Below are 25,913 nucleotides of genomic sequence, written 5' to 3' on the forward strand. Positions count from 1 at the left end.
GCACTCCGCCTCCCACCTGTCCCGACCGGGACGTCAGAAATTTTTTTTTGCAGTTCATCTGTGAAGTTGCACTTACGCTTCGGCATTTCCCGTGTGTGTTGCTCTGCTGTTCGATCTGCCCTCTGTCTGCTCTGCTCTGTGTGTGTGTGTGTGTGCCCGGCGCTGACCCGCCCACAAGGCAGCCTCTTGGTAATTACGTCTCGCAAAATTGTGTGCAAAGCGCCGGTCAATTTACGTGCACGTGTACTGGTCCTATGAAAAACAGTGAACACCAGACATTTTCGTGAATTTATAAAACCCGGCCGGACGCCCCGGACAGGACGTAAAAAGTGGACATGTCCGGGCAAAAGAGGACACTTGGTCACCCTAGTCTACATATCATATAAATAAAGTTATTACTGTAAATAAGTATGTGTATTTTCAATAAATAGATGGACTCCAGAGGGTTAAAATAAACAAGATATTAAAGAAAAAGATATGAATGTTTTTCTCCATGACCGTATTAATCTCTATGTGGTGTTGCTGGTGTCCAGGTGGTGGTGGACTCCATGGTGTCTCTGTGCCGTGAGCTGTGTCCCATGTCCTGCTCCGCTGCCGAGAGACTCAGCCCGCCTCTCTCCTCCATCTCCGAGCAGGTTTCCATCCCTCGCTCCGCCATCCGCAACGCCCTGATGGAGCGAGCGGCGGAGGACATCAACAGAGCCCTGGAGTAAGCAGCAGAGCTTTTTTTTTTTGATTGATTGAGAATTTATTAAACACAAAATAAAAGATGAACAATTAAAAACAAAGGAACAACAATAAATTCAAGACAACACAAAATGAGACAACAACAAGACTCAACACTTATTTGTGTTCAAAAGGAGTCAAAGCTTATTGAATCCCTTCTCCCTATGTTAATTTACTATATTCAGTTATATAACAACAATAATATTTATATATATGTATGTATAACACATAGTAATGTAGTTTATAAACTTATTATTACCTATATTAACATACATAACTTGTTATTATCTTACACACACATAAGTCCACATACACCCATGTAGTCACAATGAGACAACAATGAACAAACAAACAACAACACATTAAAAAAAGAAAAATAGTACTAATACATTTAAAAAATAAAACGTCAACAATAACCACCTACTGTCATTTCACACAGCCCTTTTCATCCCTATATCGTGTGAAGACATGCTCTTTATATTTGATTTTGAAGTGTTTAATATTTGAACATTGTTTTAATTCCATATTTTTACTCCGCTAAATGAAATGCAAAACCTTTTCCCATTTGTATGTATTTTGATGACGTTGACTTATTTGACCCCCTCAGTTGATATCACCATCTCGAACTCGAGCTGGTGGAACGGTTGGAAGTCAGAGCAAGACCTTCAGCCAACATACTGATTTAATTATTATCTCCTCTGTTTCTCTCTGCTCTCCTCTTGTCAGGGAGGTGAAGTTATCCGTGGTGTCCTATCTGACCAACTCCATAGTTGATCAGATTCTACAGGAGCTGTACACCACCCATAAAACCCTGGTACTGGTAATAACGCTTTTCTGCATGACTTCTTTGTAGAAAAGTAGCACAAAATGTTCCAGTGTTTAAAGCTGAAATCTGTGGTATAACTAGTTCCACCAAACCACTATTTAAAGCAGGGGTCTCAACCTCAAATTACCTGGGGGCCGCTGGAGGCAGTATCAAAATGACCAAAAAAAGACAGAAAATTACTAAAGAAAAACACACAAAATGACAGAAAAAACACTAAATTACTTAAAAAAGACACAAGATTACCAAAAAAAGACACAAAATTACAAAAAAGTCACAAAATGACCGAAAAAGCACTAAATTACTAGCCTGGCTAACACCAGACTATTCTCAAATGAGATCTAGTCTGGCAACGAGCAATGCATTTCTCCGTAGAGGAGGCGTGGTTTACGATCCTCCGGAGCCGTTTATTGGACGCTTAGAATGTCTATCAAAGCGTCTGTAGGTAGCTCTTAGCCAATCAGATCAGTTATACCAGATGACGTAGTAGAGCAACAGAGATGGATGTTTGTTGTGTGTGTGTGTGTGAGAGAGTGTTGCTTGCTGCTTTGCTTCTCCAGTTCTCGCTTTCTGCAAGATTATTTATTTTCACGCTTTATTCCCCCTCATGTCATTCAGCCACACACATCCACTGATTTTATGGGCAATAAACAAGCTGCTGCGGGCCTCTCGGCGGCTCGGCTGTCCCCCGGCTCGTAGCCAGATCACCGGTAGCGCCGGCTCGTAGCGCCGGTGATCTGGCTACGAGCTGCCGAGAGACCTTTCGCCTTTCAACTTTCGCTCTAAACTATTTAAAACACCGTCTACAGCTAAAGAGAGTTTCGCGTCTGCAGCAGCCATGTTGGATCCGTAAGAAAACTACAAGCTTCCAAGTGCAGAGTAGTACGCGTCATCGTGTTGCCGTCCCTCCCCACTCTGTGATTGGATCCCTAAAACAGGGCTAAGAAACGGTCCTGGTTGCCAGACTGGATGGAGGTTCGAAATTAAATTTGAGCGCGCAAGGCAGTCTGGTTATACCCAGGCTACTAAATTACTTTAAAAAGACACAAAATTATATATATATATATATATATAAAAAAAAAAGACCAAAAAAAGACACAAAATGACCAAAAAAAGTAATTAAAGGGACCTTCTACACACAACACGGTAAAGTGCCATTCATATAAAACTCACATTAAACTTTCATATCAAGGTGGGGGCCACAAAATATCATCATGAGGGACGCAATTGGCCCGCGGGCCGCGAGTTTGAGACCTGTGATTTAAAGAAATGTTATACCACACTTTACTATTACAATTACATCATAACAGTACTGTTGAAGGAAAAAATTATTAGACCACTCTTTTTCTTTTCTCCTCGCTTTCTTGTTCATTTTAATGCCTGGTACAACTAAAGGTTCATTTGTTTGGACAAATATAATGATAACAACAAAAATAGCTGATAAGAGTTTAATTGAAGAGCTGATATCTAGACATTTAACATGGTTTTCTTGATAATGATTTTGGTTATTATCAAGATTATCATGAGCTATTGTTATGTTGTTATCATTATGTTTGTCCAAACAAACAACCATTAGTTGCACCAGGCTTTAAAATGAACAAGAAATTGATTAAAAAGGGTGGTCTAATAATTTTTTCCATGCCTGTATAATATTTACAATAAATGACAGATTTCAGCTTTGAATTCTGATTTTTGAAGGAATAATTCAACATCTTTTGAAATACTTGGATTCACTTATTTACAGAGAGTTAGATGAGAAGATTGATACCACTCTGAAGTCCGTCCACTAGAAAATAAGTGGGCATAATTGAGATCTAAAAACTCATTTGGATGATGTTTATTGAGGTAATAAAACAAGTTAGAAGTAGAGTCTTTTTCACATAGACTTCAATAGAACCAGACTTGTTTTTACGACCAGTGAAAGTCGCCCCCTGCTGGAAAGAAAGCAGGTTTAAGGCACTTTCCCCATTGGTATACTGGAGTTTTCAGAAGTAGCTCATCAATAAGTGAATACATGAATTCCCTAACATGTTAAACTATTCCTTTAAAGGGATGGTTTCAGGATTTTGGACATTAAGTTGTATGAAAAACTTGCCAGTAGTGTCGTGGATTCATAATAATTAGCTTTACAGCCACAAAACCACATGAATTTGTCATTGTGCTTTATTTGCACTCTCTGTTTAGATCCGACCACATTAGGCCTTCTGTATTTTTTGTATATTATATATGTCATATACCACTTATACAATAATACTGTGTATATCTATGCATATATATTTTAAAATACATATTCATTGATGTTCATAATACTACATGCAACAACTTATTTAACCTATTTAACATGCAAAAATATATTTTCTCCAATGTGCAATATCTGTAAAAAAAAAAAAAAAAAGCCAAGTACTTTCAGGAAAACAAACAAAATATATAAAAAAATAAAAAAATATATATAATAACTTGATAGCCTTCATCCACTACACTACTGGCAATTATTTCACACAACTTAATATCCAAAGTCCTGAACTATCCTTTAAGTTGCTTGACATAAATCTGCACTGTAATTTTGAGGAAATCAGTAGAAATGTTCAGGTACATCTGAAAAAATTACAATATCATAAAAAAGGTCAATATTTTATATATTTTCTGAGACACTGAGTTTTGTGTTTTCATTATCTCTAAGCCAAAATCATCAAAATTACAAGAAAAACAGGCTTGAAGTATTTCACTCTACGTGTAATAAATCTATATAATATACGAGTTTCACTTTCTGGAATAATTGAAGAAAAATATTGAACTTTTTCAGGATATTCAAATTTTTTTAGATGTTCCTGTATAGCGACTCAAAGAATGACGCCCTCACATTGATTTAAGCCCCGCCCCCAGAAATCAGTTAAAAGTGATTGACAGGTTGCAGGCCACACCCCCTGCCTCACTCTTCTTCTCCTCATTGGTTGGATTGTTTGTGACTTTGATAAAATCACTTTTTCTGGATGTTTTCCAGTTGCAGCTCACCCCAAAAGCAAGAATTTATTTGTATAACCTTTATAAAATAATCATAATCCAGGAGGAACCTGCTGCAGTTTCAGCAGAATCAATCACTGATGTGTGATGATTCATTTCATTTTTATGAGTCAATATTTTTCTATAGTAAGAGTCGTGGATTCATCTGAACACACTGAATTTTTTAAGGCATGTTGTCTGCTGTGAAACACATCAGCGTGCAGAAAAGTCTCTGTTTATTAAAGCTCTCACACATTATTGATAAAATGTTGCTAAATAAGTACAACTCTGCCTGCAGCTACATCAGCGTGCTGCAGAGATATTCGGTTTCAAGTCGGCCCAGAAATTCCTCCAGATTACACTCAAAATGTCAAAGTCAACACTCGACAAAATGATAACATTTGCTTTAAGATTCACTTTGAATGATGTTGGGACTCAGTCGTAGAAGTGCACTTTGATGTGAAGAGCAAGAAGCTCTTTATTGGTCTCTCATCAAAGACTTTCTATAGCATGGAGCATAAATTAAAATGTCATATCTTGCATGCTGTCAAAAAGGTTGCATATCTTTTAATTTTCAGGCTTTTCTTTAAGTGAAGTAGGCACAATATTTGAGCTTCTGGGTGTCATTACCACATCAGGAAGAAGGGTTATAATAAGTAGGGCCGGGACTCAATAAAAAAAAATTAATCTAATTAATTAGAGGCTTTGTAATTAATTAATCGAAATTAATCGCATTTTAATCGCATGTAAATATTTGACCTGAGAACAGCGAAGTAATTTTTTTCACATGGTTTTTTAATAAACCATTGAATAATAATAATAATAATAATAATACATTTTATTTGGAGGCGCCTTTCTTGGCACTCAAGGACACCGTACAAAAAAGATAGAAAAGAAACAGCAATAAAATACAATAAAATACACAGAATTAATAACAATACAATACAAATGATAGATTGGACAGGGTAATTGACTGAATACATAAGCATAAGCAACAAAAATATTGTTTTTTTTTGTTCAAGTCCAACAGACGTGCAATTCTTGCCATTAAGTGTAGCAATAGCATATTTATAAATAAAGTACATTTCATAAATCCAGGTAGCCTATAGGTAGGTAGACCTTCTGTAAACTAGAATACTTTGGTTTTTGAAGTAAAACACAATCCACGCTAGCTAGCACACTAGCCGCTAGCTGCTATATGTTTAGCATTGAGGTGATACTTGAGGCTGGATGTGCTGCTATGGTGATATGTGAATTCCTTGTTGCATAGCAACACAACCATGCTCTTATGGATGCTTCAATCCATTGGTTTTTAGTAACTAAATGTCCCATCATCCACGGGGCCAACCAAAGGTCTCATCAGCTTCTTCCTTCATGTTCACTGTGGTTTGTTGTTGTCTCAACTCATCAACGCTAGTTGGTGCTCCGGTATAATCGGTCCGCCTGAAACTCATCCAGTGAGAAACGTTCCGCGGTGCAAAAATAAGTGCGATTAAAATGCGTCAATTTTTTTAACGCGTTCCATTTTTGTATAATTAATTCATCTTAATAAACGCGTTAAAGTCCCGGCCCTAGTTATAAGTATAGAGCAGCTTTTTCTAGCAGAATATTGCACTCAGGAACAACATAACAACTAGATTTGGGTCCGTTAAGGGCATGATTAGACTCTGCAGGCTCCACTCTCCATAAAATTGAATTGTTTAAAATGAAGCCAGCAGGAAAAAAAGAGGCAAAAATAGACTTCTGGCAGCAACACTGCTGGCCCTGCTCTGCTTTATATTCCATTCACTGCCTTCTTCCGTTACATCTCATTTTCTTTCCTCTTGTTCTGCTGCACTGCCAGTTTGTCCTCTATATCTATGCCTCACTCCGCTTTGATAATCAAGTAATTGTATTTTATTCATATTCTTCGTGGGCTTTGCAAACTATAGCAAAGTCCCCTTTGCTTTGTTTGCAAGCTTCTTGTGTACAAGGGTGGGACACGCTCCTCCTCTGAGATTGTGTCCAAGGATATTGTTCCAGGTGTCATCACGGCGGGTTTGTGGGTGTGTGTGTGTGTGCGTGCATGTGTTTTAATGTGTGTGTGTGTGTTGCATCAGCTGCGGCAGGTGTCTCAGGTGAAGCGTTGGGACGACGTCGGGACGGGCAGACGCACCATGAGACAGTCCAGACTGGTGGAGTCTCTGGAGTACGCTGATGAGGACTTTGGAGTCAACTTGGGAATCGTAAGTGTCTGTTGATAATACCGTATTTCCTCAATTTAAAGTTTAATTTAATTAATGGGGCGCGAGATGATTTCTGGGGGTCACCAAATCATTTTGGAAGTCAGCTCTGTCTCCACTGTGTTAATATGTTCTAGTCTTAATGGTCATTTTGTGTGGTTTTTTTCCGTCATTTTGTGTCTTTTGGGGTCATTTTGTGTCTTTTATTTGTCATTTTGTGTCTTTTTTTGTCATTTTGTGTCTATTTTGGGTCATTTTGTGTCTTTTGTGGTCATTTTGTGTCTTTTTTTGATCATTTTGTGGTCAATTTGTGTCTTTTTCAATTATATTGTCTTTTTTTAGTCATTTTGTGTCTTTTGGGGTCATTTTGTGTCTTTTTTGCCATGTTGTGTCTTTTTTTTTGGTCATTTTGTGTATTTTTTGGTCATTTTGTGTCTTTTTTTGATCATTTTGTGGTCAATTTGTGTCTTTTTCAATCATATTGTGTCTTTTTTTGTCATTTTGTGCCTATTTGTAGTCATTTTGTGTGTTTTTTTAGTCATTTTGTGTCTTTTCTTAGTCATTTTATGTCTTTTCTGGGTCATTTTGTTTCTTTTTTGGGCCATTTTTGTGGTATTTTTTTGTAATTTTGTGGTCAATTTGATTCTTTTTTGTGTCTTTTCTGACAAATCCCAAAGTATCAAGTTGTTACTTTCCAAGGAGTCTCTGTCTTGAAGCTGACTGTTACACACTCAGGAGGTCAGAATGGACCTTTAAACTGATAGCAAAGCACTTAGATTAAAAGTAACAATAAAATATAAAAAATATATAAATACACAGACAGAGGGATGTTTTAGTTGTTGTCTGCTTCATTATTTGTCCAAAATTCATCGTATCAACTGAGTTTGTCTGATCTGAACTGTGTGATTCTGTTCAGTGAGCGGGGGTCAACATGATGTTAAGTTGAGGGTCAAAAAGTTGAGAACTACTGATCTAACTTCACCACCGCTGTCGGCTGGTTTGAGCGCGGAGATGCTGAGCAGGGCGCTCCACATATCTGATGAACATAAGGAATAAAAAAAAGAAACAACTTTTTGTTTTTTTCCAGGATAATAAGTTAATTATGTTGTTATCGCAAGCTAACAAAGCTTGTTTTTATCGAGATAAAGACATAATTAACTCTCAAGATAAGACCTTTTATTTAAAAAAATAAAAAAACAGTTGCAAGCACAGCTGTTCTTCTTGATAAGTCCCACATACAAACCCTAAAAATCCAAACTACTGTGCCTTTAATAAAAGAATTGTTTGATTTTCACCAAATGGATGATGAATACAATTTTTATTAACTGATTTCTCAGGAAATTGTGAAGAACGTTCAACAGTTTCAGCTGGTTGCCTCTTTTCTTCTGTAGCAAATCCTATAAATTAAATATTATTTATACATTTAGTATGATTGGATTTTGGGCTGTTAAAGGGAGAAAGACAGCAATTTGAAAAATCTCCCCTTTTGCTCCAGGAATTTAAGATGAATAATACAGTCAAATCATAAAAAACAAAAATCAATCAAAAATGAAAAGTAAATAAACATGCATGTAAACGACAATACAGTCATGGAAAAATTTTTGGACCATTTTATTCTTCAATTTCCTGTTTATTTTAATGCCTGGTACAACTAAAGGTACATTTGTTTGGACAATTATGATGATAAGAATAAAAATAGCTGATAAGAGTTTAATTTAAGAGCTGATATCTAGACATTTAACACTCATCAGCTATTTTTGTTGTTATCATTATATTTGTCCAAACAAATGTACCTTTAGTTGTACCAGGCATTAAAATAAACAGGAAATTGAAGAAAATAAGGGCGGTCTAATAATTTTTTCCATGACTGTATATAGAGTCCAGAAAAAAACAATTGTGTCCATTTTATATATTGAACGATAAGTCGAAATAGTAATTATCTAGTTTTAGACCTACAATAACATGTTTTTGTTGCATGCTAATACATGGTAACTGTAACTATAAGTGTAAAAAGACACGTTCTCTTTCCAACAATATCGAAATCAAGACCACATTTCCCATACTCCTCTGCAAAGAAGATGTTGATTTCCCTATATTCACTCTTGTAAAGCAACCAAACTGATTTCCTCCAAAATAAAAGCACAGCATTTTACTATAGTTGGTTATAAAGGCAATGCAAGTTTATTTGTAAAGCACCTTTCAACAACAGTCTATTTTAGTCTATTTTAAGACAAAAAAAACACTCCAAAAATGTTTTTTCTAACTGGCATCATAATACGTACCATAGAGGGTTAAGATATCAAATATCAAAGGAAGAGATGTTACTAAATGGCAGTTTACATAAAGGACAGTTCTGCTACTGGCTCAAAATGTATTTATACATTAATAATTTATTAATGTAAAAATACATAACCAAGCTATTCTCTTTTAGTTCTTTGTGTGTAATTGTTCCATCTGTGTTGGCGTATTTGCATATAGTGTTTGAAATAAAAGTCACTGCTCATTATTCATTTATCTGCTTTGATTAAAGGACACAATGGCGATAAAGAAGCGAAGCTCCAGAACTAGAAGAATCCGTCCCGTCTCCACCAGACTCAGTGAGTATTTGTGCCTCGAGCTTATAGCATTATGTATTTACAATAATACAATAATAGCAGGTCAGGGTCAATTGGCTCTGTAATTGTGATTTAAGTACTTTATTTCTTCAGCTGCACAAGTGGGGAGCATCTTAATGAGTGATCACGTCTTTCAGTATTTAACCCTCTGGAGTCTCCAAAAGCTCCAAATCCAGAAAACAAAGCAGCGTGGAGCCCTACTGTAAATTTACCTCTAAAGTTCTGGCTGTAAACTCCATGAGGCCAGTTTCAGTTTGATGATGATATACCAAGTAAAACTGGAGACAAGCTCAAATAGATTTAGTATAAAATGATAGAACTGGATGGAACCCTCTTATATGTTAGATTTGACACCTTTGTTCACATTTGCAACATTTAAAATTCTTCATTGAGCATGATAGTGATTCAAAATCTCATTTTATGATGGACTACAGGACTAAAAAAGACACAACATGACCAAAAAAAGGCACAAAATGACAAAAAAGACGCAAAATGAGTTTAAAAAATGACACAAAAAGGCACAAAATGACCAAAAAAAGACACAAAATGACCAAAAAAAGACACAAAATGACCAAAAAAGACACAAAACGACTAAAAAAGACACAAAATGACCAAAATTGTTACGCCAAACACACAAAACACAAATAAAATAGAGTCCCACTAGAATAAAAACCAGAGTTGATGACAGGATCACACACAATCACAAGATCATGTTGGTTTTTCTTTGTTTCTTTTTGGTTCAAAATGTAGATCCAGTAAGTCAGAATAAAAAATAAATTATCATTAGGTTATATAGTTGAAAAAAAATATACCAACATGGCATTTAAACATTTTTAAGTGGTGTATACAGGCAGGATGAAAATGATAAAAGAAAATGGACAAAATAGCCCAAAACTCCATAAAGTTAAACTTTGTCACAAGATAAAACAGATATAAAGGAGTTAACTTTTAGTTATAACTCAATCTTGACCAAAAATGCACTTAGGCTTTGTATGGATAAGTACCTCAATCAACCACAATAAAAAAACAACAGCTTATCTCTTTAATACAGTAGTCCTAAATGTATGTTTGTGTGGTTGTAGGTCTGGGAGATGAGCCCAGCCCCTCCCCTACCCCCTCTGCTCCACCACACTCTGCCCCTCTTACCCACTCGGCATCATGGGAATGTCTGTCCACGCTCCCCACCAACGGCTCGCCACTGCGTCACGTGACCCACGTCAGGCCCCGCCCACCACGGAGACACCGAGCAGGGCACCCTGCCCCCGAATCTGTAAGTAACCGTCTCAAAGGCAGTTTCTCCACCCGAGAAAATGTGTAAGAGCTCTATACACTGTAAAAAAAAAAAACTGTTGTTTTTACGGTAAAGAACCGGCAGCTGTGGTTGCCAGAACGTTACCGTAATAAATACGGTGCAACTTTTTTCTAATATTACGGTAAAAAGATATTGACACTGTTGATTTCACGTTTAAGATTGCATTTATTCAATTTTTTACCGTATAAATAAAAGGTTTTGCCATCAAAAGATTTGACATATAATTGACAAGAAAATACCTTATAAATGCATGTAAAAGATTTTACCATTAAATATTACAGTATATTTCTGTTAGAGATATGGTGTTTAGTACATTTGACAGTGAGAAAAAGTATTTTTACAAAAAATAAATGCAAAAATTACAGTGATGCTTTTTGTTACAAACACGGTGCCAATGTATTTTACAGTAATAGAGTAATGTTTTTTTTATTTAAAACTTGTAAAAATACTGTTCTGGCTGATATATACATTTACAGTGTTTAATTGTTACTGAAACTGAATGAACCCATTCATCATTTTACGGTCTTTTACTGTCATGGTTTAGCAGTTTTTCACCGTAAAATCTACCGACATTTTTTACAGTGTACTAGAGATGGGAATAATAAATCTATGATCGTTTAATTTGGTCGATCACGTGGAGTTTTGAATCGATCTGTGTATTTTTAAATTTTAATTGTATCTCTACGTTCAGTTCTGTGGCCGTACGTCAATCAGCCAATGAGCTGAGAATTAAGTTGGATAAAGCTACAGTTTGCACACTGAAAGTTGCAATAACAATTATACAACACACAGAAATACAAGAGGATTAATGTGAGCAAAACTATCTTACTGTATCAAACCTTGCTAGCATGAATTACTGAGGTTAATTTCATCCAAAACTTATTCAAACACAAAAACACATTTAAATATGAAGATTACTGTGAAAACTAACCTCATGCCTCTTCGGGGTTAAAACATAAAACACTAAACTCCTTGACGTTATCTTTACAGTTTAATCTCACTTGAGTTAGTTTTACGATTGAGAGGATCAAGTCTCTTTTCGTCCTTTCAAAATAAAAGCATTCGTTATAAAAACAGGCTTTTGCATTGTACTGTATATATATTTTTTATTTTGTATGCATATATGTATGTATGCATGCCGCGATTAATCGATTAATTGATCTTTAATGTTTTAACGTGATAGATAATCGAGTTGACAGGTTTCTTCCAATTGCCCATCCCTACTGTGTACTCACCTTATTAAAACACAGCTAAAACATTTTAAATAGCATCTTTTTATGGCAGCTAGAAGGAGAAGGGGTCTTTATTGTGCTGGTGACACTGTATATATCATGGGTCCCAAACTCGCGGCCCGCGGGCCAATTGCGGCCCTCGTGACGATATTTTGTGGCCCCCACCTTGATATGAAAGTTTAATGTGAGTTTTATATGAATGGCACTTTACCATGTTCTGTGTGGAAGGTCCCTTTAATTGCTTTTTTTGGAAATTTTGTGTCTTTTTAAAATATTTTTTTTCTGTTTTAAATAATTTTGTGGGGGTTTTTTTAATAATTTTGTGTCTTTTTTTGATAATTTTGTGTCTTTTTTGGTAATTTTGTGTCTTTTTTGGTAATTTTGTGTCTTTTTTAATAATTTTGTCTTTTTTTAGTAATTTTGTGTCTTTTTTGGGTAATTTTGTGTCTTTTTGTAATAATTTTATCTTTTTGTAATAGTTTTGTGTCTTTTTGTTATAACTTTGTCTTTTTAAAAATAATTTTGTGTCTTTTTTTGGTAATTCTGTGTCTTTTTTTTAAGTAATTTTGGTTTTTTTCTGTAATTTTGTGTATTTTTTGGTCATTTTGTGTCTTTTTGTAATTTTGTGTCTTTTTTTGGTCATTTTGATACTGCCTCCCGCAGCCCCCAGGTAATTTGAGTTTGAGACCCCTGGTATATATATATATGTATATATGGTGTATATATATATATATATATCTATATATGATATCATGCAGCAGCAGTTCAGTTCACGTGTTTGCACTAAAGGGCTGAGAAGGTGCAGAGGTGAGAAAGTAAACCCAACATGCAGGGAGTTTCTTTCATCTCTTGGCTGCTTTGTGTGAACTTTTGTTATTTATCTTGTTTTCCATGCCAGTGGCACTTTCTAAAAATAATTCTTTTTAAAGTAGGAAGCTGTCGCATGTGTCTGTGTGACTCAAATGTTAATCATGCGCAGCCATCTCCCAGGGGCTGCGGGGCAGCCTCTAACTTAGCTGCTTGTTTGTTTTCAGACTTTGTAAAAAAAAAAGCTTTTTCTAAATCGGTACAAACTCAGTTAGGGCAGCATGATGAGGAGCTGTTTTACAAACACACTGGTGTTGGCACTGGCTTCTCTTCTCCCAGCCAGCCATTTGAAACGATAATACCTATTGTCAGCCTTTCAGCTTTGTGTCGACATGGCTGATTGATCATTGTTGTCTTTTTATTCTGTTCGTTCATGATGTGTGTGTGTGTGTGTGTGTGCGTGCAGCACTGCTCAGAGAACGGAGGAGTCAATATGCTGGAGGACGGACTGCCGGATTTCTACAGCAAGAGAGTTCTACCTGACAGGTAGCTACCACACTTTGATTTTTGTGCAATCATTAAAAAATGTTTTTACTACAGCTGCCCCCAGGACGTCACACACACACACATACACACACACACACACACACACACACACACACACACACACACACACACACAAGGGTGAAAGCTCACACAAGGAACTGAATCCTGATCTTGTTGATCCAGTAAGTCAGAATAAAAAATAAATTATTATCAGGTCATATAGGTGAAAATAATGTACCAACATGGCATTTAAACATTTTTAAGTGGTGAATACAGTCAGGATGAAAAGGATAAAAAAATGGACAAAATAGCCCAAAACTCCATAGAGTTAAACTTTGATTTTTATGCAATCATTAGAAAATGTTTTTACTACAGCTGCCCCCAGGACTTAAAACGGCTAAAAAAAATGTAAATTGAAAGCTGTTATTGAATATTCTGGACTGAATCTGTGGTTTTCGGTCACATTTGAAAGGTAACACTCTGGAGTTTATTCCCAAGGGTCAGAATAACTAAGTGCTGCTGTTATTGAGTGATGGAAGTAGAAAAACAGTGAAAAATATGTTTTTTTCATTGTCCGTCTGAATATTTTTGGTAAATACAGGCCTGCAGATCATTATAGATGGGACTTATGGGCTGGAAAACACAATTGGGTCAAAGTATAAAATAAAGAAAAAAAGAAAAAAACGATGCATACATCACACTGGTCTTTTTTTGGAACGAACACAGAGTACTTCTGCTCACTGAACGCTATTCTGAAAATATGAACAGGTTCACTGCAAAAACTCAAAATCTAACCAAGAATACTTATCTTATATCTTGTCAAAATGTCTTATTTCTAGTCAAAACAAATCTCTTTACACTTGCAATAAAAAGTGTTTTGCTAGCATTTACATCACTTCATCATACCTTGTCGCAGAAATGTGATTAAAAGTAAAAACACACTTCTCCTAATCCCTTTGATTGACTGAAAGTACATTTATTGTCTAGAAAGTTGAAGAAACATGAACTACCTAACCAGATGAATCAAAGAGAAGACTTATTACTTCACTTGTGGTCAGCAGAACCTTCTTTGTCATGCGGTTGGCCATGTTTGTATGTAGCGGCAAAAATGCCACACAATGTCAAAGAGATGACTAAGGCAGAAAGTGATTTTGGACTCTAACATGTGTTCTGATAGGCTGAGAACAGAAAGATGCAGCAGTAGTAGGAGGGTAAAGTTCGGCAGATATCACAATTTGGCCAAAAAATGACTTAGGCAATAATGCTATGAGGCTAACGTTATGCAGGAATATCATCATCAAGAAACCTACATTGTGGTGGAAAATCTCAAGGAGACAAAAAAAGCTTCTAGAAAGACAGGCCTGTGTGGGATTTATTGACAAGTATGACAAAACAGATACAATATTCAGGATACACAAACCAGGTCCTTGTTTTGAACAGCAAATGTGCAGTTTTCCTATTACTGGTGCTATTATTCCTAATGTTCTTGTGTAAGGTCTCATGCTTTCCTGTTATTGTTCCAAATGGTGCAGTGGGATTTCCTCAATCAGAGCTGCTCTGATCTTAATCAAGCAGAAGTTTCCTGTAAAGAGACTGAGACTGATTTCTGTGTTAATCAAAACATATTTGATGCCTATTTAAACTGCTAAATGTCAGATATTTTAATACATCTTCAAATTAATGCACAACAACATCAGTTTAGACTTAGACCAAATTGTGAATATTTTGTTTTAAATACATAATTATCACGAATCAGAAGCTACAAAATGTTCTAAAAACCTCCAGTATGAATTTCCATGAAATCAGTGACCGAATCAGAAACTATAAAAAGCCTCAAACTGATAGAAGCATAAAAGCCTCTTCCTGTCTTCTTTAATGGTGACCGCTGTTTTTTTATCATAATTATGGGATAGTCTTCATATAATTATCACATGAAGATGTCCTAATTACACGTTGCTAAGCTCTAATCACAAGTTAGAATTATGAGAGAAAAAAATTATAATCATGAGTTTTCTTCTCCCTTTGATTGTGACGTGATTCAAAACTATATCAGTGGAACTGAAATGGAAATGTTATCAGCGTTCCATCACTCTGTATTGAACCGGAGAGAATAATTCAATAGATTTTATCTGGAGAGGGCTGAAGTGAATGATAGAAACCCTGTGTGTGCTCAGCCTGGATCTAAATGCATCAAACTGTACTACAAGATACATCTATTAACCCCTTAGCGCTCCTGCAAATTAACCTTAAAGCGGCTAAAAAAAATTGTAAATTGAAAGCTGTTATTGAATAGTTTGGACTGAATCTGTGGTTTTCGGTCACATTTGAAAGGGAACACTCTGGAGTTTATTCCCAAGGGTCAGAATAACTAAGTGCTGCTTTTATTGAGTGATGGAAGTAGAAACACAGTGAAAAATATGTTTTTTTATTGTCCACCTGAATATTTTTGGTAAATACAGGCCTGCAGATCATTATAGTTGGGATTTATGGGCTGGAAAACACAATTGGGTCAAAGTATAAAATAATATTACCTACTCCCAGTTCAAATATGATTAAGATACCGCAAAAAATGACTATTTTACACAGGTTTTTATAATTATCATATTTATAATTATGATGATGTATTCATGGAGATTCCAGTAGCAACCCTGGTAACCATGGTGACGTACCAAATGTCCATAAATGTTGAACCCTGCAACCTAAAGTCATCATTCTGGGCTCTAAAGTAAGGTGAAAATTTCATATCCCATATCCAAATTTGCTGTCAGCAATACTTACACAGAGTTATTGTTGGAAAAAAAACAACACATTTTGTACACGTTTTCCACTTTTAAGCTAAATTTAGTGCATAAAATGCTCTAATAATTGTAAGTGCTACTGTTTGAGTTGAGTGATTTGATTGAGTGATGGAAGTTGAAACACAAGGGAAAATCTGTTTTTTTATTGTCCGCCTCAATATTTTTGGTAAATACAGGCCTGCAGATCATTATAGATGTGACTTATGGGCTGGAAAACACAATGGGGTCAAATTATAAAATAATATTACCTACTCCCAGTTCAAATTTGATGAAGATATCTCAAAAAATGACTATTTTACTCAGGTTTTTATTATTATCATTATTTATTGAGACTTCAGTAGCATCCTGGTAACCATGGTGACGTACCACATGTCCATAAATGTTGAACCCTGCAACCTACAGTCATCATTCTGGGCTCTAAAGAAAGGTGAAAATTTGAGGAATCATACCCCATATCCAAATTTACTTTCAGCAATACTGACACAGATTTATTGTTGGAAAAAAACAACACATTTCTGTACACGTTTTCCACTTTGAAACGAAATGTATCACATAAAATGCTCGAAAAACTCAACTTCCTTGTTAGTAATTTAACCCTTAAAACCGTATATCATTGTGTTTGAAATTGTTCATTTAATCCAATATATTAATGTGCTTTTATATATAGACACACTACTTCCAGTTCATGCTGCATTAGAAAGTATTGGACGTCCTTCTCTATATTTGCTTTGTACTCTAATGTAATGTCGTGGTATCAGTGATGAATGAACATTATGCTCCTAAAATAATTGGGCACAGATGTGGAGGATAGGTTCCATTTGCACTAATAGAAGCCTCATTTGTAGCTCTATTTGTTCAATAACCAGAACATATTTTATGATATAAAATAGATCTTGTTTACTGTTAACAGTACAGACTCCTGTTTACAAACTCATTTCCTTTTAAACTGCACAGTGGTCACGCAAAAGTAGTTTCTGTGGTTTTCTCTGAGTGTCTGTTTCCAGATCTGTGGCACAGCAATTATTATTATATTATACTGAAGAAACACAAGTATTTGCTTTTATTAACCCATAAGAACCAGACCCAGTAATCCTTAAAGGATGTGTTCAATAAGTGGACCACATAAAACACATTTCTGAAGTAAAAAAAAAAAAAAAATACTATCCCCAAATGTCAAAGATCTGTGATGTGACATAAACGTAACAACCCATTTAAGGCGGGAAAGCATTACCGCATTTCTACCATTAAAACCGAGGGCGCTGTTGCGTTATTTTACCATTAAAGCCGGGAAAGTGGAGTCATTTTGTAGTATTTGTAGTTTTTTCCACCTATTTTCGGTCTTTTGGCCAATGAAATGCATCAGAATACATGTGGGAGTGTCGCAATGCAACACGTTGATTTTTTAAAAAACTTTATTGAAGGTTTGGACAAATAAACTCAACTTCTCGTGAAAGCCATGAATGTTATGTTATGAAGGCTCTCTGCAGGTTTCAACAAGTCACATTTAAGACTATTTAAGACCATAAAGAATACAATTTAAGACCCATTTCACATGCAGACTGGCAAAAAGACACAAAATGACCAAAAAAGACACAAAATGACCAAAAAAGACACAAAATGACTAAAGAAGACACAAAATGACCCAAAACGGACAAAATGACCAAAAAAGACACAAAATGACAAAAAAGACACAAAATGACATAAAATGACATAAAATGACATCAAAAAGACACAAAATGACCAAAAAAATACATGAAATGACTAAAAGAAGACACAAAGTGACAAAAAAAGACACAAAATGACTACAAAAAGGACAACATGACCAAAAAAGGATGCAAAATGACTACAAAAAAGACACAAAATGACTACAAAAAGACACAAAATGAGAATACACGTGGGAGTGTCGCAATGCATCATGGGACTTTTCCAGAACTGAAATCATGGAGGAAGACGACTATAGTGGAGGGAGCTCAGATATAACAGCTATAAGCTCTCAAATACTTTTTGAATTTCATTTCTATCTGCTACAGAGGCTGAAAAATCTATTATTTAGTAGGAAGAGTTGACATTTCTGTTGAATTTACAGAAAAACTTTTTAGGGTTTTAGGGGCTTATTTTAAAACCGCCCAGAGGTTTTACAGGCATTTTTTCCAGCCGTTTTAGGCCTAAATGGGTTAACTGTGACCTGCTAGTGCAGCGTATATTTACGTGTGCTAAAGTTGTGCACTCTCACTCTACTTTTAAACTTTGCATTTCACACACAGGCCAATACCAAAGTCAGTTATTAGTGTAAAACAGCAGCAAAGTCCCAGCTGCATGATCAGCACCATGGACAGCTCTACACATCAGACTACAGCAGCAGCAGCACAGAGGAAATCTGATTCTACTCTTACATACATATCTATTACTGCATATTAGCAAACACAATGTCTGACAGCTAGAAGACTATTCAGGTGAACAACTTAGACAGAAATGGTACAAAAATATGATTATGGCCGACACTGTGCGCCAAATTCCCTCGCTTTCTCTTGACTTATTGTCTTATGTTAATGAATTCATATTCAGTTTATTGATGTTGAGGGCACTCCATTTAATAAATAATAGATTTTTCAGCCTCTGTAGCAGATAGAAATTAAATTCAAAAAGGATTTGAGAGCTTATAGCTGTTATATCTGAGCTCCCTCCGCTATAGTCGTCTTCACCATGATTTCAGTTCTGGAAAAGTCCCATGATGCATTGCGACACTCCCACGTGTATTCTCATTTTGTGTCTTTTTTTTTGTCATTTTGTGTCTTTTTTGGTCAATTTGTCTTTTTTTTCATCATTTTGTGTCTTTTTTTTCCTCATTTTGTGTCTTTTTGTAGTCATTTTGTGTCATTTTGTGTCTCTTTTTGTCATTTTGTGTCTTTTTTTAGTCATTCTGTGTCATTTTGTGTCTTTTTGTCATTTTTTGCCTTTTTTTTTAGTCATTTTGTGTCTTTTTTGGTCATTTTGTGTCTTTTTTTGGTCATTTTGTGTCTTTTTTTAGTCATTTTGTGTCTTTTTTGGTCATTTTGTGTCTTTTTTTGGTCATTTTGTGTCTTTTTTAGTCATTTTGTGTCTTTTTGTAGTCATTCTGTGTCATTTTGTGTCTTTTTTAGTCATTCTGTGTCATTTTGTGTCTTTTTTTTAAGTCATTTTGTGCCTTTTTTTGTCTTTTTGTAGTCATTTTGTGTCTTTTTTGGTCATTTTGTGTCTTTTTTAGTCATTTTGTGTCTTTTTTTAGTCATTCTGTGTCATTTTGTGTATTTTTTTAGTCATTTTGTGTCTTTTTTGATCATTTTGTGTCTTTTTGCCAGTATGCATGTGGAATGGGTCTTAAATTGTATTCATTATGGTCTTTAAAAGTCTTTAATGTGACTTGTTGAAACAGAGAGCAGCAGAGAGCCTTCATAACTACCCAAACCACATGGAAACAGTTAGTTCCTAAACAGTTAAAATGTTTACCAGTAGTGCATGAAAACGATTCATTGAGGCAGCATAAATTAAGCCTTCTGTTGAATATATTAAACCATCTGCAGCGGCTCACTCAGAACAAAATAAAGTATTATTGTGTAATGGTTCATTAGCATAAGTAATGGACATATAATGTAGTCAGCTGTTAACTCTGGGACCCAGTGATGACTTGCACATAGTGGTCAATCACAGCTGACGGCTAATTGCATTAATAGTAACATTAACATCACCAGAGTGACCCCAAACTCTGATCCTCCTCTGTGAGTCCATCTGCTCTCTTTGGGTGATTCTCATCAACATGGTGCAGCTCTTAGCAAAAATACAAAAGCATTGGATACATATTTTCTTTGACCCTTTATAGCATATACAATCTAAAGTCAAGTTAATATGAATTTATCATCTATTTAAACATTTTTAAGGTATTTTCTGACATTTTTAGAGACGCTGTGAGCAAAATTCATTACCGTAACACATTTTTAAATTAAAAAACAACAGTTTTTTTTCTTATTTTTTTCTTTGGCAAGCACTTAATTATGCTCAAGGGTAGCAGGTATCACCAAAAATTTATTTTATTAAAATATACACATATTTTAATGCAAACAATTCTATCATTACCATAACATTTAACCATTTTTTCTCATCAGTTTTCATTCAGATTTATTGTTTAAAACCATTATGTTTGATTATATTCTGTTAAATTTTACATTTTTGAATAAATGTTTATTTAATTTTTATAAAGTTTATTAAATATTTATTGTATGTAAGTGTGGGGAAACCATGACATTTTTATCTCGACGCATTATGGTAATGAATTTGTGATTCAAAAATATGTTTAAAAATATAGAAAATATTATTTTAACACAAAACAATGAATTGTGCCTCATAATGGCTATACTGTTCATTCATATAAAAATGAAATATATTTAGTTTAATAAAGTATGTCCTTATAATCTTCACAGACAGAACTTGGCTGGCTTCATCATCACTCACTTGTCTTTATCATTAACTTCTCTCCTCTTTCTCCTCTTTCTCTCCTCTTTCTCCTCTTTCTCCTCTTTCTCTCCTGCAGTCAGCTGTCGTCCCTCCATCAGGGCCAGTCGCTGAGGAGAAAGAAGAGACGGAGCGTCTTGTCCATTTTCTCCGGCTTCCGCAAAAACCGCAACTCCACCATCTCTAATCAGGACTCAGAGTGAGTGAGGAGGAGGAGGAGGAGGAGGAGGAGCAGAAAGAGGGGGAGGAGGATGAAGAGGAGGAGGAGGAGGTGGAGAAAGAGGAGGAGGGGAGGAGGAGGAAGAGGAGGAGTAAGGGATGAGGAGGAGGAAGAGTAGGGGATGAGGAGTAGGAGGAGAAAGAGGAGGAGGAGGAGTAGAGGATGAGGAGGAGGAGAAAGAGGAGGAGGAGAAAGGGGAGGAGGAGGAGAAAGAGGAGGAGGAGGAGGAGGGATGAGGAGGAGAAAGAGGAAGAGGAGGAGGGGATGATGATGAGTAGAGGATGAGGATGAGGAGAAAGAGGAGGTGTAGGGGATGAGAAGGAGGAGGAGTAAGGGATGAGGAGGAGGAGGAGTAGGTGATGAGGAGGAGATGAGGAGGATGAGAAAGAGGAGGAGGAGGAGTAGGGGAGGAGGAGGAGGGATGAGAAAGAGGAGGAGGAGGAGGGGATGAGGAGGAGGAGGAGGAGGAGGAGGAGGATGAGAAGGAGGAGGAGGAGGAGGAGTAGGAGATGAAAGCAACATTTAAGTGCACAGAGAGAGAGAGAGAATGAGAAGAGTGTTAAATTAATCCAGCAGTGGGATAAACGTCACTTCATAGCTTCATAAATATTTTAATGGAAGAAAATATTTCGCTGTCTCCAACTGTTTTCTTTGCCTTGAAGTTATGGCGTCGCATACGTTAAGCAGCCGTTTATGTCACGGCGCCGTAGAGGAAGATAGAGCTGGGCGATGTGGACCAAAGTCACATCCTGATGTAATATTAGGCTGAATATCGAAGAGCCACATACGGCTCAGAGCCGCAGGTTGCCTACCGCTGATCTAGGTGACATCTACCCGGATATCTAGACGTTTTCCATGGTTTTCTTGATAATGATTTTGGTTATTATCAAGAAAACCACCTTTTTTTTGTATTTAGCAGCTAAATGTGCCACTGTTCTCACCAGCTACACATCAACTACAGTCTGTTTATTTATTTTGTGTTTTGGCTGTAAAACAGATGTCCGCTAAGGTTGACAGCTGAAATTCATCCTAGAAATCCAAAACAATGACCAAAAAGAGCTGATATCTAGCCATTTTCCATGGTTTTCTTGATAATAACCAAGAATCATTATCGAGAAAACCATGGAGAGAAAGGAGAAAACAAGGGTGGTCTAATCATTTTTCTTTACAAAAGATTACAAAATAAAACAGCGGACAAATCTGATCGTAAGGCGTCACTTTGTCAACATTAGTGTCTCCCGCTGCAACAGAATAATATGTTGATCAGCAAGTCAACCTCAGACACAAGGCATGTAATGGGCGAATGTTTGATCCATTAAATACACAGAGGATCAGGGGGATTTCAAAATAAAACACAGCGGATCGTCTTTTTCTGACACGTGACTTGGAACAAACCAATAGGAAAAAATATCCATGGAATAGCCACGGGATATGACTGTCATTAACTTGCATTGTAGCGAAATCCGTGTCAGTTTCACAGAAATTTGATTGATTCCGTGGCTATTCCACGGGTTCCTGTGAGACCAGGTTGGTGAATTCACAGCATAATCCTCGCTATTAATGGAGATAACCATTGATAAACATTAGTGGTGTCAACAATAATCTATTCAGCGATGCATCGCAATGCGGGGCATGCACGATTCAGCATCGATGCGGCAAAGTGCCATAATCGATTATGTTTATTTCCTGTCCTCCAGTGGAAAGTTGTGGGGGACAGGGTGGGAACTTCACACTCTGGCCTTGATGCCCTGTGAAAAAATGTTCAATTTACGGCCAAGGTGGCCTTTGCGCCCCTGTCAAAGTTCCAGTAAACACAACGCTAACCCGACCCACTCCCCGTCCTTCGAGACATGTGCGCATCAACACATGGCTCATTGAATATTCTAATGAGCCATGTGTTGATGCAGCACAGGTAAGCTAGCGGGACAAGCTGTTTTGATATGTTGTGACTGAAGTATGTGGTAGTATTTGACAGAACTTAACATTTACGTTTTTATAGAAAGTACTATTGATAGGTAATTACCATTGTATTTGCCTATTTAAAGTCGACTCATTAAAGTTACATTTTTGCATCATGAAAACTAGCGATAGCTAGCTAGGTGGGATAGCGCTAACGTCTTCCCTAGCTCAGGAATAAGGGCTCGACATTTAGCTGATGTAAATTCAACCTCAGCAGGTTCCTTTTTATGGCAGGAGGAGACATTTCTCTTTCCTTACTTTTAGATGAACTCAGGCAGGAGATTCATTTTGCCATCTTTTCAAAATATAGCCAATAAAATCTATTGTTATTAGGCCTATCTGACTGCTTGTATTGCCTCATGACTGACGAAAAATGTCCCTTGTTGTGTGCAGTATAATTGTGATGCATCGCAATGCATCGTAGAATCGAATTGAATCGAATCGTTACCTGGTGAATCGTAATCGAATCGAGTTGTGAGGGCAGTGCCAATGCACACCCCTAATAAACATACATACATACATACATAGCAATTCATTTGGAAGATGTGTGTTCCTATATGTACATTTTCCAATGAAAATTTACAATAATGGCAGTATTGAAAAGAGGAGAAAGTAAAAGGCAGAATTTATTTATTTATTTCTAGAGATAAATGAAACGGATGCACTCAGCAGACTCTCTTTGTAAACCTTTAAAACGGAGCAGAAAAAGCCAGTGAGTGAGAGCGACGTGTGTGTTTCAGCTGACTGAGGTGCTTACAAATCGAACTCAAAGAAGATTATGGCGAGTCGAAAAAGTGATGACGCAACCGTCTCTGCTGTTTAACAACCGTGCTGCAGCGCAGGAGCTACTCTCTTAAACCGAGGCCAAGTTTTACAGCAGCAGCAGCCCACAGCAGTCTGAGGGAACAGATGAGTCATCTTTAGGGGAGCTATACATAGAAATGGCTTCTTAAAAACCCTTAACTCTGCTATGTGGTGTTTTACCTGCAGACTCAAGCAATCAAACAGATTGTTGCATCCACCCGGACGCCCTCTGCTCTCCTTTCTTTTCTCTTTTTACTACTGCGCACAGTGTGTGGGAGGTGCAGCAGCATCTGGGCCAGAGATGTGTTCATTACAACACTTTCAAATTGGTGATAGAGGAAGAAGAAGCTTGTACGCTGCAGTAAATTGTTGGCCAAATAATTTATTTATTATTATTAATAAACAGATTGTTTCCCAAACTTTTTTAGCCGTGCACCCCCTTCTATGTCCCAACCGGGTTGACGCACCCCCAATCCCCCACACCTTCAAAATAAAATAAAAAATACAATAAGCTTTTTTATCGCCATATTAAATGTGGCATGTTTAGTCATGCTCAAATGACCAGAACACACATATAATAAAATAATCACCATCACAACAATGCGCTCTCACATTTGAATTAATCTGAAACACAGTTTCAATATAATGCAACAAAGTTATGCACAAGCTTCCACTTTTAAGAGCAAAGAGGATGGATGATCAGAAGCAGAAAGCAGATAAGTTGGGGAAAATGTTATAATATTTTTTGATGTTTTTGAATACAGTTTTTGATTTTTGCATTTTACAAAGGAAATGTTTATTTACATGTCTTTATTGTGTGGGGGAAAAAATGTAATTGTGTAATTATCAGACCGCCATTACATTTTTCATCTCGTGCACCCCCGGGGGTCCACGCACCACACTTTGGGAATCCCTGATGTAAAATGCAGTTCAACAGTTAAATCTCAATATATTGTATCTATACTCACCATATTGCGAAACGCTTAAAATCGCAATAATATCGTATCGTGACTCAAGTATCGGGATAAAATCGTATCGTGGGGACTCTGGTGATTCACACCTCTAGTACATACTGACGTATTACAAACCTCAATCCATGAAACAAGGTTCGTACACTTCTTCAGTGGTCAAATTCAAGCACTTTTCAAGGACTTTTCAGGTCCATTTTCAAGCTTTTCCAGGACCTTACAACGGTTGTATGTTTTATATTTTAGATGACTATTTACATGCTAAAAGGGGTATTTTCACTCAACCATACCAACAGCGATGGTTTCACACTTTTAACAACCAAAAGTACAGTTTGCTAATCTCAATATTCAATTTTTTTTTCATTGAACATGTGATTATCTATAGTCAGATTGCACGAGAAATACAGTAAGAATTTCAAGCATTTACAAGCACTTTATCCAAACTCCAAGCACTTTTCAAACCTGGAAAATACAACATTAAAATTTAAGCATTTTCAAGGATTTCAAGCACCCGTACCAACCCTGATGAATGTTTCTGTAAATATAATTAATTTTTCTGTGTGTTTATTCCAGCAGCGCCTCAGAGAACGTCTACTCCATGATTCAGCACCCGAAGGAACCCGGGAGGCCTGAGAGCGCCGTTCCTGGAGCCAACGGGACCATGCCGTCCCCCCGGCCCATGCCCGGTGCTCCTGTTCATGGACTGAGGGCGGCCAGCCCCTCCTGCCTCACCCAGAGACAGGTACGCTGTAGGGACGGTCCCAGGGAGGGGGACCACCAGGGGTGTGTGGTACATTAACCCTTAATAGGGCACTCATTGAAATACTTGCTAATTCCAAATTTCAACCCTAGAGAATATTGGAGGATATTACATACAGCCAGAATGTGTAAAAAAAACATACGGACCCGGGGGAGAGGGGTCATATTTAGAGAAAGAAGTTTACGAGATTAAAGTGGCAAATCTACAAGAAAAAAATGTGCAGATTTATGAGATTTAAAGTGGTGAATCTGGGAGAAAAAAGTTGCTTTTTCCCCACTTTTTTATCGTATATCTGCAACTTTTTTTTCGTAGATTTGCCACTTTAATCTAGTAAATTTGCAACTTCTTTCTCAAAATTTTGATTTAAATCTAGAAATAAGCATATTGAACACTTAAAATAAGAAATTAACTCTTAAAACAAGATAAATGATCTAACACTTTATTAACATCATTGATGTTCATGACACATTCCATGTCATGTTTATGACACACTCATGTCACTCTTAATTACCTGGTGGCCGCTGGAGGCAGTATCAAAATGACCGAAAAAAGACACAAAATGACCAAAAAAAGACACAAAATGACCAAAAAAAGACACAAAATGACGGAAAAAAAACTAAATTACTTAAAAAAAGA

The 25,913-nt window shown here is 36.5% G+C and overlaps 1 protein-coding gene across 1 annotated transcript in view; it reads left to right on the forward strand.

Annotated features, from left to right (window-relative positions):
- carmil3 (capping protein regulator and myosin 1 linker 3) overlaps positions 1–25,913 on the forward strand; it is a 193,435-nt gene that overhangs the window by 152,331 nt on the left and 15,191 nt on the right. Inside the window, exons 27-34 of the mRNA XM_059345443.1 lie at positions 534–709; positions 1,453–1,546; positions 6,649–6,774; positions 9,302–9,368; positions 10,469–10,656; positions 13,204–13,283; positions 20,646–20,765; positions 25,091–25,259. Coding sequence (XP_059201426.1) covers positions 534–709; positions 1,453–1,546; positions 6,649–6,774; positions 9,302–9,368; positions 10,469–10,656; positions 13,204–13,283; positions 20,646–20,765; positions 25,091–25,259 — 1,020 coding nt within the window. The remainder of the gene's footprint in view (positions 1–533; positions 710–1,452; positions 1,547–6,648; positions 6,775–9,301; positions 9,369–10,468; positions 10,657–13,203; positions 13,284–20,645; positions 20,766–25,090; positions 25,260–25,913) is intronic.

The sequence above is a fragment of the Centropristis striata genome, chromosome 11 (genome assembly GCF_030273125.1).
Source record: "Centropristis striata isolate RG_2023a ecotype Rhode Island chromosome 11, C.striata_1.0, whole genome shotgun sequence".
NCBI classification, from domain to species: domain Eukaryota; kingdom Metazoa; phylum Chordata; class Actinopteri; order Perciformes; family Serranidae; genus Centropristis; species Centropristis striata.